The 13040-nt window shown below is 42.2% G+C and overlaps 1 protein-coding gene across 7 annotated transcripts in view; it reads left to right on the forward strand.

Annotated features, from left to right (window-relative positions):
* CUX1 (cut like homeobox 1) overlaps positions 1-13040 on the forward strand; it is a 271634-nt gene that overhangs the window by 45228 nt on the left and 213366 nt on the right. For all 7 annotated transcript variants that reach the window (XM_064677781.1, XM_064677784.1, XM_064677783.1 and 4 more), the window contains exon 2: positions 5588-5698. In XM_064677781.1, coding sequence (XP_064533851.1) covers positions 5588-5698 — 111 coding nt within the window. The remainder of the gene's footprint in view (positions 1-5587; positions 5699-13040) is intronic.

The raw sequence follows: 13040 nt of genomic DNA on the forward strand, positions 1-13040 counted from the left end.
TGCAAAGTGCAGGTATTCTGGTGTTTGCTTTATTTGTTCATCAGTCACTGTTGATTTGTGAGGCCGGGGATGGTGGTTCTTGAGTTGCACTTGTGTTGGACTCTGTGATCTTTCCCTGTGCTTGTGTTAAGAAGGAGTTTCTCAGTGAGGCCGCCACAAACTCCGCTTACAGAATCCTTGCAGTGTTTTACCTTTCCGAGCGCTTTCAGCTTGGAATTGGGGCCTGGTTTTACAGCCAAAACAGGCATAAATAAAAATTCCCAGTGTCAGCTCTGTGGTCACTCCCACGGTCACCATCAGGAGCTTCATCAGGTGAACGCACCTCTTTGTTTTTCCAGAGGAACACAACGAGCCGGCAAAGCGGTTTTATGGTGTCTGAAATATTTCTGAAATACTTATGTAATCGGGACGTGGGCTCCTGAGCAGGTGAGAGCGATGGGGTTGGAAGATTGAAGGGTGGATTGCCTAATGTATCAGTTAGGGAAATGTGAAATCCCCCCAAGACAAGTGGGCTGTGCGTGTGCGGAGTTGTGCCAGACGCTTCCACGCCGGTGTCATCCTCGCACCGGGAAATTCGCCTTTAATGGGAAATTAAAAATTGCACAAAGCTACATTGAGAGCTTTGATAGCTGTGACAAATGCAATCCTGCCAGAGGATGAAGACAGAAATGAGACTACTGAAAACTCCTTTCAGTGGCAGATTATCGCCTAGACTGGGGAGCCGATTGAAATGATGGTAAAGGGAAATACCTTGAATGCACAGAAACAAGATTTCGGGGGAAGTGGTTACTGCTACATTTACTGGCAGAAAATTCCTGACCTGCGTGAAGTTGTGATTTGTGTCTGTCCTTGTAATAAGGAAAATGAGGTTTATGGTGAATCATAGAATCATTAACGTTGGAAAAGATCTCCAAGGCCATGAAGTCCAACCTTTGATCAAACACCACCTTGTCAGCCAGACCAGAGCACTGAGTGCCACATCCAGTTGTTCCTTGAACACCTCCAGGGATGGGGACTCCACCACCTCCCTGGGCAGCCCCTTCCAATGCCTGACAACCCTTTCAGTGAGGAAATTCTTCCTGATGTCCTGGTAACCCCTGCAGCCACGTGTGAGGCTTTGGAAGGCACAGCCTGGGCATTGTGCCCTGACTAGAAGCCTACCAGAAAAGAATCAGTTTGTCCCAAGGTTGTGATATGTGTTTCTCACTCCAGTGAAAGAGCTCTGTGGTAAATGCAGCAGGGATTAAACATTTTAATATGGGAGAATTACAAAATTTTAGGATACAGTTACATCGCAGTAACTTACAGGTGATTATTACAGCTTTTTAAAACTTTTTCCATGTGAAACATGAGAATACTGGTTCTGAGCAGAGACTGAGGACTAGTTATGATTATGGGGGGAACAGGGATGCTGAGGTGTGTTGGTTCCTTTGGTTGTGAAATGCCCACGTCAGGGCAGTGGCCAGTAGCTGTTAAAAGTGGATGGGGGAACAGAAGCTTTATAAATGTCCAAGAAAGCCCAATTTCTTTTTAGAATCATTTTCCCAAGTGAGTAGTTTTTGGGACTCAGCTTTGAGAGCTGCCAGCCAGCCACTGGCAGGTCCTGGGCATGGAAGGACTGGCTTAAAGCTTCCCATATGGAAAGGGAAGGACTTGTTGTGCTGAACTGGTCAGTGGTGTGGACCTGTTGGCTGGGTGATTATCAAGGAATGCATCTAGAAGGGAAAGACATATGAGCTGTGAAAGAAACAACCTTGAAACCTGCCTGCAGTGAGCCTGGAGTTTCATAATTACTTGGGGTCAACCTAATTGCGGGTTGGAAAAGGGGGATTCCACCAGTCCCCTCGCTCCAGCTGTGTTTTCCCACCTCCCTGTTGCACTGGTACAAGTCCTTGTAGGCACAGATGGGGCCTGGGGGGGGCTGATTCAGTGCAACAGAAGTCAGGAGGGGAAGGCTGGGGTGTTTTTGGCAGGCTCGCTCTGCTGTGGTGGATCCCATGCAGCCACACCATCGCTCTGGCACGGGGGTGACAGAGGTGGGATGAACAGGGAGGCTCCTGGGGATCCAGAGGCTGGAAGTACTTGCATTAAAAGAAGACAGATTTGCTTCAAGGTGATTGTTGTTACAGGGGATAGCAAATTGACCCTCCTAGTTTTAGAGTTTTTATTTCTGCACTGCATGAAAGAAACCTTTTAATGTTTGTTTTCTGGGGATTGCTTCTAATGACTCCTGTGCTCAGGAGCATAAGACTTTCTTGTCTCCTCTCCTCCCACTGCCTCCCTCCCACCCCCAATAAATTTGTTGAAATGGGTCAAAGCAGAAACCCTGGAGAGAGTTCTTTAGTTATCTATGAACTGTCTCTGCCCTAAATCGATGGGACTTTGGGGCAGGGGAAGGATAATGGTCTTGCTTGTTCTCTCTCAAAACGTGCTCCAAGCAGTGACTCCCTTTCTGCAGGGGTGATTGAATGGGGGCTATTTTGGGCCAGAAACTTTATTAGCCACTGTTGAATCAGTGGAACTAAAGCTTCCAGGCTTTGAATCCTTTCCATAGCCAGGTCACTGCTGCAACACCTTTGAGCCCTGGTTTCTCTTTGCTTTTCATTGGAACCTTTTTGATTTCAAAGGTGTGGAGAGTGATACTGAGCCGTGGGTTCCTGGTTTTGTTGCACTCTAAAGGACTCTCCAACGCACAGAATTACATCTCCTTTCACTTGATATCTACTTAGAGAGTGGTTGCAAGGCTTGGGAAGCCTGGATACCTCTGAGTGATACAAAGTGCTCAGGTTTGTAGTACCAAATTTACTTCTGCTTGCTCCTTAATACGTGCTTGCTTGCAGAAATAATGCATTGGCCACGTCGAATTTTTACAAAAATTGGGCTATCTCATGAGATTAAGTTACAAAAGTATGAAAAATCTGCCATTAATGCTTGTGGTTTGTAACCCTGCAACTGTTATTAGGTTTAAATAAACGAAACGTGCATTGTACACGGCTCAAATCAAGTAAGGAAGAAAAGATTAGTGATTTTCCAAATAGTTTTGATTTGGGGCTTATTAACTATGACACAGCTGGGAGATTTAATATCTTATTTTGCATCAGATCATGTGTACAGTGTTGGATTTCTGCTGTCCCTCAGCTGGAATTTTATCTCACACTATCAGTTGCTCATCAGTTCTCTGCAGGACCTTGAGCTCGTGGGCTTCAGCCCCCGGTGTCAGAGACAGTTCAGTGCAGTTCTGTGCTGGCAGTTCTCCTTGGCAGTGTCTCTGCCTGATATGACACATAAGGAACTGTTTTGTGGTGAGAAATTATCAGACCTGTCCCAGAAGGAGTTCTGAAAGTTGATGGGAAGGCGCCCGGCGTGAGCGCGCTGTGGCACTGGGATCACTCGAGCAGCGGGGATGAAGAAGTTGTTCTTCATTTGCTGCCTGACTCTTCATTACAGCACGAAATATGAAATATTATATTTTTTTTGATCAGTTCCTTTTCATTCCTGTCTCTAAACTTGGAAGCACAGGTCTTTAAAAGGCTCCTTTTCCATTGGTGGGGTTGGTTGCCAGCGCCCCGGATCGTGAACCGAAGCGTTTGCTTCCTTGCTCTGCTGAAATTCCCTCTTGCTTCATGACTTGTGTTTTCTTTGCTTGGCTTCAAATGTGTGCTTCCTTTTTAAATATAGTTTTCCAAGTTTCTGGCCGTACCAGATTGTTTATATTTTTTAAAAGCCTTCTGCTTAGCCGTTATATTGCTCTTTATAGTTCTGCTTAACCACATTGGTTTCTGTTGCTCTTTTTTCTTGCATAAACTTAGCTGGGATGAATTTCAAATGTGGTTTATCCAACTGTTAAGTATTTCCCACTTTTCTGCAATAGATTTCACATATGTTACAGAATTCCAAACCAAGGTCTGGTGGACATATTGCCCTGTTTCTTTACTCAAAGTCAGATATGGAAGGTTTTTTTAGCATTTCAGTGACAATATTTAGGTCACTGGCTCCAGCATTGCTGCCTGGCTTCAAATCCACTTGTCATATTGAGCTTGTTTCCAAGGATTAAGAAAACTATGGTCCATATATTTATTAGGGAAAAAAAGGATCTTAATTTTATGCTAAGAAACCTAAAGGGGGGGGGAGTATTGATCCTTTTGAGTTGGAAACTATGCAAGGCTTTTTGTTTTCCCTCCACAGTTCAAACTGTGGAGTCACATAAAACCCACGTCCATCCATCCAGTCATTTAAAGTTGTAGGATTTATCCATTAAAAAAATGTATCTAATATTTGAAATTAGGCTTTTTCAGAGTATTTAGAAACCAGTAGCTGTATCTAGCATCAGTCAACATCTCGAGCACCTATTTGGGATCTGGTCTCAAACATGACAGGAGGTCCCAGGCCTGTGGGTTTGGTCCATGACAGGTGGTTGAGTTCCAAACAAATGCCAGAGGTGTGGCAGGTTTTTTGGTGGAGAATATTGGAGTTTTTGCATGAAGGTTGGAGGCATTTTGGCAGAGGCATGAGTTGAAGACAGTCTTGCTGTAGTAAGTTGTTCTCACTTTTCATGAACTTCTTTCTCATAGCTGGGTTTTTCTCCTTTGGAATTAATAAGGGGGGAAAACAGTGCAAAATTCCCTTTATAAATTCTTGGTTTTCCAAGTGACTTGGGGAATGTTGTGCTTAGCTGAGTGGAGGGTTTTGCCTTTATTTTTTCATGTTACGTGGAAATACTGCAGAAGAGGCATGAACTGCCACAGGAGATGGAGTATTGTTGGTTTGTGTGCTGATAAGTGACCCATTCAATCTATTATGGTGACATTTGGAAGCACAGGACTGAGTGCAGAAACTGGGATGGGGATAACACAGGGAGGAAGCTGTGAAAAGATGGAGCCTGTGCTCCAGCCTGGTAGAAACTGCTGGAAGATAATCTGGCATTCATCAGGTGCTTAAAAATGATATGTTTTGGAGAGGAAATGGAGGTCCCTGCTAATAATTTTAGAGGAATAGATTCCAATAACAGGAAAAGATAATTTTGTATTCAAATAAGGAACAACTTAAATGGAAAAGAGCACTGCAGTGGCAGTGTGGAATTATATACAGTATATTATAGGAAATTAAGAGTGACTGAAGCATAACCAGTGTAAGGTTAACCAGCATTGGAGTTAATAATATTTCTTTTTCATAGAGTAACTCAGAAAGGGGAAAACCAATATCTTTAAAAAGCAGGCGGGTGAAAATAAACCTGGTTTGAATATGTCCATAATCTGTAATCTTCCCTGGATTTGGGAATTATTATTAGGATGTGTGTATTGCCACTGCTGCTGTCTTGTGTAATGTTGGGGTGAAGCCATGGATGCTTTTATGGAAAATGGTGATATTTTGGTTGCAGGATGGAATGAGGAAGGTTCTGGAGCTTCATTTGATGGTATTCAGGGGGTAAATTCCTGGCAGGTTGGTGCTTTGTCCTGTACTGCTCCATGGTCCGGCCACCTCAATATTCCCAATGCGTGTATGAGGGATTTTTATTTCTGTGACAAACACAGCTCTGACAATATTTCCCTTTTTCTTCTTTTCTTGTTTTATGTTTTGTTTTTCTCAGAGAGAGCTCGATACCACAGCAACAATATTGGCAAACCGGCAAGATGAAAGTGAGCAGTCCAGGAAAAAACTTATCGAGCAAAGTCGGGAGTTCAAGAAAAACACTCCAGAGGTAAGAGGAGAAGCTGTTCCAGTCTCCCTCAGTAGTACATGATTTTAGGCCTGTGGAAGTGATGATTTTTTCTTAATGGTTTATTTCTGTGATTTACCTGTGCATATTGCCAAGTCCACCACCTTAACTAAGGCTGCTTGTCTTCGCTGGCTTTCTCATCAGGCAGCTGTTGCTTTCTGTAAATAATGAAATGTGGATCAGTGCTTTTAGAGGAAGAATCAACACTGGCCTTCAAACAGGCTTGCTCTAAACTTTATAATAATGTAAACCTGGAGAATTGCAAGAAAGTTCTTGGCTAATCAAAACTCTCTGAGCACTTGGATGTAGGAAGTGACATTTCCCTGCCTGGATAAATCTCTGTCAAGGGCGTAACTTCCACCAAGCTCATTTTTCCATCAAAAATCAAGTTAAGTTTTGCTGTTGATTTCACTGGAAATGCAACAAGGTCAGTGCTGAGCCGAACTGCCCTCGGAGGATGCACACAGGACACTGCAGGTGTGGTGTGAAAGGTGTAAAAGGGGCAGGGGCTGATGCTGGGGGAACCTGGGAGAGGTGAACATCACCTGTGGGAAGCTGGGAGTGTTCAAACTCTTCCATGCCATGCAGGCAGTGCAGTGTGTGTGTGTACACCTGTGCACAGTTACACCCAAAATACAAATAATCTCGTTTTGTTACCTCCTGAATGTGTGGCAATGTGTAGGCCTGGCTGGATCCTTTGTTTGTTTTGTGGTTTTTGGGTTTTTTTTCCCCCTGATGGTTGCCAGCAATCTGTTCATCCAGGAATGTTGTAGGGTTTCAAAGCCAGTTCCAGATAACTGAGATGCCAGTATTGGTTCCTTCCAAGTGCCTTCCTGGGAGGGAAGCAGCAGGCAGCTTTCCTAACCTTTATTCCTGATTCTCAAGGAGCAGATGCTGCTTTGCTTCCTGTTGGTGCAGGGGGAGAGATGCTGAGCCCAGAGAGGGGAAAGGGAATGTTGGAGCAGGGGTGGCTTGTGGGGAAGGGGCAGTGTTTAATTGATGCCGTGAGGAGGATTTGTGGGGCAGAAATCAGTTCTCCTTGAAGAAGAGAAAATTTGGAGACTGCAGCTTTGAAGGAACAGAACTTTACAAAAGGAGCAAAAGAATTTGAGGAGTGAGTTCAGTAGCTGTGAGGGGGTGGGTTGATTCCCTTTGCAGGAGAGAGCAAACTCCTGGGAAGAGAAGGAGGAAGGAGAGAAGGGAAAGAATATGGATGGTATAGGAAACTGTACAAAATCTAGAAAATAAGCACAATGCTGGGGCCACATTTGCAATTTTTTGCTAGAAGCTTAGATCATTCTACAACACTTTAGTTTCCTGCTGCCTTCTTTTTTTTTTTTTTCCTCTAAGGAAAATGACAGGTTCCTCAAAATGTGGCTGTAGCTGCCAGCTCCTGGTTGAGAGCATGTTACACATGGATTGCAGGATGATTTCTTTTTTAGTTTTATTTCTATGGAGCAGAAGGTTACAGTGGGGAGAAACAAGCAAAAAACCCCCAACCAGCACTGCACTTTTGATGTGCATTGTGAGAGCATCTTGGTAACTCGGGGAGAGGAATGTCCAGAGGAAAATTACATCCTCTGTGGAGTTACTTAGAGGGATACAGTGAGAAATGATATGCAGTTAGTTCTTTCCAGTAAGGAGGATGAGAAAGTTAAATCATTTGATGGGAGGGTTTTAAATATTATTTTACAAGAGATAATTCTGTAGCCTCTGTTCTCTTCCAAAATACTACGTGGAAGGAGTTTCGTTCATTCAGGGACTACATTCAAAACAACAGCTCTGAACATCCCCAGTGTTGGGGAAATTGGGATCTCTGCTGGATTCTACATCCTCATCTTTTGTCCTCCAAATCCTATGGAACCACATTCCTTAAAAGCTTGCATGGATTTTTTAGGTTCTTCTTTTCTCTGCCTTCTCTGCTGCGTTGCTCTTTCTGCAGCTTTGTTTCTGAGCAGCAACACAGCCCAGCTCCTCTTCTGCTTTCTCTGACAGAGTTAAAAAATGAAAACGGGATCAAAGAATTAGAAGAAAGTATCAGAACTGTAGGAATAGGCAGCTGTAGCACAATTTAGATGTGATTTTTGCTCCCAGAGGCATGGAGGGAGTAGCTCAGCTGTGCAAGGTCTGATAGGGGCACCCTCTCCTGTCCAAGGGGTGTGGTAGGTGTGGGTGTCCAGAAATCCCTGCTGGAAAACTGCACTGGTATTTATTCCTCTTCACACAAAAGCCTAATTTTGTGTGCCTTCAGCTGTTTTCTGAACTTCCAAATAGAAAGGAGGCCTGTGAACCCCTCTCAGTACTTAGTTTTGGAAGCCAGTTGAAAATGAGAAGGCAAGAGGAATAATTCCTTACCTTGATTTTTTTCCCAATTTTGTCTGAAAACCTCCCCAGTGAGGAGAAACATCCTTGAGGTGGACAGAGAACACACAGTGAGTCACTGGTGTTTCCAAACTGATACATTTACGTTCCTAAAACATCCAACGTGCTCTTTTTCATAACAAAAGAGTTCTGTGGTAGAAAACCAGCTTGCATGTGGAATGTTCTTCAGATAGATAAATAACCCAGTGTACAGCTTAACTTAAATTTCCACGATGAAGTAACAATTTTATTGGTATTTAAAAAAAAAAAAAAAAAGAAACAACCCCACAAAGATGGAATTGTTAAATATAACAATCTGTTTCAGAATTCTACTTTCCATTTTCTGTTTCTCTCTGCCTGCATCCCTGTCAGTACAGCCCTGGGTTAGTCTGTGCCAGCATCTCTTTTCCTCTGCTGCTGCCAATCTCACCATAAATCAGGAGATGAGTGTCCATTGCCTTGACTTTCCTATCCATTGCTGCCTGGGATGTCCTCTAGACTTTCCATAATATATCCTGTGTAGCAGAAAAGGATTCCAAAAATTACTGATGAAGTTGAGGATACTTCTGTTTCTTTTTACTTTAAAAACTGTGACAGATCTATTTGGGTCATTTCTGCCTTCCCTGCAAATTATCAAATTGCTGCAAAAGCAATACAATATTTTCATGTTTAGAGGAATGTCTCTAGGGCTTTTGGTATTTAAAAATGTTAAAATACTATTTCTGTCTTGGCACACTGGGAGATGACTCTGGGAAGAAGTATCACATGTTTGGGAACCTTTTGTGAACAGAAAAATTCAGTGGTGGTTGTTACATGCAGAAACTTTTAGAAAGGGTTCTTAACCTGTTATAGCAAAAATACTTTTTACCTCCTCACACCTTTTAGGGGATGAGAACCTTCTCATAGCTCTTTTGGGGTATTTTCAGTCTCTGTTTCACTTTGAGCAGCTCCTGTGGAAGGCTGAGACTGGGCAGGAGATTACTTGAAACATCAATTTTACATGACTGTTACTTGGAAGACATCTCAAAATACATCATGTGAATTGCCAGCCTGCATCAGATGATTATGTTCTTATAGTGACAATTCCTGAACTGTTGTGACCAAGTGTGATTTTTTTTTGGGGTATTTTAACCTCTGTGGAATTCTTGGTTTAATTAATCCTGTCCTCATATGCCAGTTCTGGTGTGAATATTTGAAGGACTATCTTTGAGAGTTGGTTTTTTTTCATCTCTAAGTAATTTCTGCTGAACAGGATAATAATTTTTGGCACAAAGTATAGGCAGTTCCTAATGCTGATAACTTTGCCTTTTTTCTACCCAGATTCTTAGTTCACTAACTACTTTTTGCTTAACTTTTTCTGTTTTCAACAGTGAAAAGCTTATCTAATACTTCCACTTTTAAGCCTGTTAAACCTCTGACTCTTCTCTGCTTTCCTCTGTGATTTGGGCCTGTCAGCCAGGTGATGTTGAGCTCTGTGGGTTGTTCCCAGGCTCACCTGGACCAGTCATTAAACTGAGCTCAAGACAAAAGACCAGCCAAGGAGGCCTGGCCCAGCTGCTCTTGGGCAATAAAATTAGCTGCTAGTTTTCTAATTTAAGAGCAGATGTGAGGCACCTGCATAAAGCCCAGATTTGGAGACAGGAGCCTCCCCTGTAACCATGTCCCTGGTTTTCATCCTGGTGGTGAGTTGGACGGGTGATTCCTCACTGTTGTTGCTCTTTGTGGTTTCTGGGTTGTAAAATGTACTAAGTTGGTGAGATTGGGAAGGTCAAGATTACCTTTAAAGGCCCAAATAGACATTGGAATTCTGTAAAGGAGGTTAAAGATTGGGTGGGCAGAGTTATGGAAGGACATGGGAGAACCTGTAAGCACAGTGTGTTCTCAAATGAAGGGCTTTAAAATGCTTTGGAAAATGGAAATATTAGAAGGTGCTAGAAAATAAAATGATATCTTAACACTGCCTGGGTGGAGGGGGCAGCCTGCTGGCCCCAAATCCCTGGTTAATCTCCAGTGAATGACATTTACCTGCCTGCATCAAACCTGGTTTCCATCAGTGCTCTTCTTACCCCAACTATCACCATCATCCCCCTCCTGCTCTGTCATGGCTCTGCCCCAAAGAGAAAGAAAAAAGCCTGTAAAACATTTTGTTAATGAAGTAATAGTTTTATTCCTGGTGTTGCATGTCAGGGTGATGGATGTCTTTCAGATCCATAGGCTTTTTTTTTTTTTTAGAAAAAAATGTCATAATTGCAAGTCATAGGGAACTAAAGGAAATGGAGACAGTCATTATGGAAGGGCTCCATTTTTTAAAAGGTAAAATTCTTAAATTCTTTGTTTCCAGTGTTTCTGGAGTATTCTATTGAATTATCCAGTCTCTTCAGCAAAAGATAATCAAATACAGGGTAAACAAAAAAAAAAATTATTGCAGTTGCTTGAATTAGTTCTTGAATGAGAGCAGGATCTTCCAAATTGTGGGTGGTGAATTGTGTTGATTCCTGATGACTTTGCACAGTCAACTTTGGTCTGGTCTGTGTGACAAAGTGAAAATAATAACGAAACCTACTGAAAACACACGGTCTGTCTGTAGATAATTGATGTTCTCAGTGTCTGTGTACAGAGGGGTGAATATTGATTTGCTGCCATCTACAGCTGGGTTGTTCCACTCCTTTTGTTGTTTTCTGGTTTTGTCTTTGTTTTTCTTTCCCCCCTCTTTTTTTTCTATTTCCCCTTTTCCCCTTTTTTCTTTTTCCTCCTTTTACCCCCTTTTCCTCTCTTTTCCCTTTTTCTCTTTTTGCTTTCTTTTTTCCTTTTCCCTTTCCTTACCTCTTTTCTCTTTTTTTTTTTTTTTTTACCTTAGTTGAATACTTCTCCTTTAGGATAATACTTAGGTGCCATGTCCTCCCTTCCCATGTTTTTATTTCCAAGAGGTTTGTTTGCCAGATAAATGATGTCTATGACAATTTGTGCTACGTGGGCTTGGTATCTCAAAACCTAAATGGAGAAGTGTCTTTTTCAGAAAAGTAATAAAATCAAGCTCCATGTCTTTAAATGTGATCTAAACACCAGTCTTGTGGAGTCAGAGGGGTTAAATCAGGTCTGACCTCATGCTGGATGGCCCTCATTCGTGGTTCTCAATAATTTTGTTGTCATTATTTAATATATATTTGACTTCAGCATATTCTAATCGTTAATGGGAAACCCCTCAGTGTTTCTAAGGTGTTCTTCTATATTATAGTCTCTTGCTGCCTTTTTATTGGAAGTAAGAGAACATTAAAACAATTCTAATGCACAGCTGTATTTTTCTAGCATTCTCCCAAAAGTGACCTCCATTGACCATTCCCACCACTGTAAGCACTAAACTTTATTAGATTTTTTGGAAATAATTGTGTTTATCACAGTGGTTCTTGCTGTAGCTCCAGGAGTGGGGGAGCAGCAGCTCCACACCAGGATCAAACCTTCCCCACACCTGGTGATCCTGCCAAATTTGTCAGTGTGTTGTGAATATTCCCCCTGCCCCCGAGCACTGGGGCAGTGTGGTGGTTGGATTGGCATCCCAGGGGCAGGGAATTGTCAGTCCTGGTTTGTTTTCCAGGGTGGTGGGGGAGGCAGTGGGTGGGCAGCAGGTTCTTGGGTTGCCGCAGAATCCGTGTCATTTCTTGAGGGATAACAGGGCTTGGGAAGGTCCTTTTACCAAATGAGGCCATATTTTGGGGATTATTGCTCTGCAGGATTTCATGGATAACTGTGTAGCTGTACAACAGCAATTGTAAAGGTCTGAAATCCAGGGAAATAATTCCCTTGACCTGCAGGAGTCATGATCATGTGTTGTGTGTTACTAGGCAGAGAAGTTTAATTTAAAGCATTTTTCTGAAACCACATGATCTAGACACTTTGAATTACTGTTTCTACCTCCATTTGCTTTCAAAATATCCCTAAATCAATTTTCTACAACACAATTTACCTCAAAAGTCTTTTTGTAAATCTGAAAATACACAGGCAATTACTTTATTCAAGAGTTCCAAAAATATTCAAGAGGGAGACACATCTGATTCGACTGAACAAGTTAGAGTAGTTGAAGAAATTAATTGCTCTGAAGTTACCTGCTCTTAGTAATTTAGATTTATTTCATTTAAGCATCTTTCTGGTTAAGCACACTTGACAATTGAAGAATGCACTTTTCTCCTAACAGCATCAGCTGCAGGTATTGGATTTCAGCAGTGCCAAGGGCGCTGGATTTTCCACTGCAGAAAAAGAGAAAAGAGGGTATTTTGGATATTACAGTGGTTTACAAAGGGACATACTTGTAAGCAAATATTTACAGGTTAATCTCTTGTTAAACCTTGGACTCTGCAGCGAATTTCTCCTGTCACTGAGACTGAAACAATGCAAAGCAAACAGTTTGTTTTTCTCCAGTTGGACTTGCCTTGGCTTGACCCTTGCAGGGCTGACCCACTTGGAAAGTGGCCAGGGGAAGGTTGGGGGTGAGGACTGAAAGAGGAGAACGTTTTCAAGGCCAGAACTCCAAGGAAAAAAAATCTCACAGGGCGTTTGTCACCCTCCTACAGGAGAGTTGTACTTTGTGTAGCTGTGCATTAAGATATAATGTGATTTACTGAGTGCATCGACTGCTTTTTGTTGTCATTTATTTAGCTGAATTAGCTGAGATTTTTCTTACTGTGGTACCAACAATTACCAGCCATTCTCATAGTCTATGTTAAATTACTTATAAAGGTAAATGTAAAACTCTGAGTTTATTCTGGATCACTCCAGCCTTGCTTTGAGAGCTCTCAGTCTTGAAGTTCAGTTCCTAAACTTGCCCCGAGCCATTTGAACTGTAGTTTGACTTATTCTCAAGATTCAACTTATAAAAATAACAGGCCAGCAAGATCCCTGCTCTTCCTTCCTTTGTGTATTTACCAAAAGAAGAAATAATTAAACATCTTCAATTAGTATTTTTCCTTTT

This window comes from Pseudopipra pipra, chromosome 21 (assembly GCF_036250125.1).
Source record: "Pseudopipra pipra isolate bDixPip1 chromosome 21, bDixPip1.hap1, whole genome shotgun sequence".
Lineage (NCBI taxonomy): Eukaryota > Metazoa > Chordata > Aves > Passeriformes > Pipridae > Pseudopipra > Pseudopipra pipra.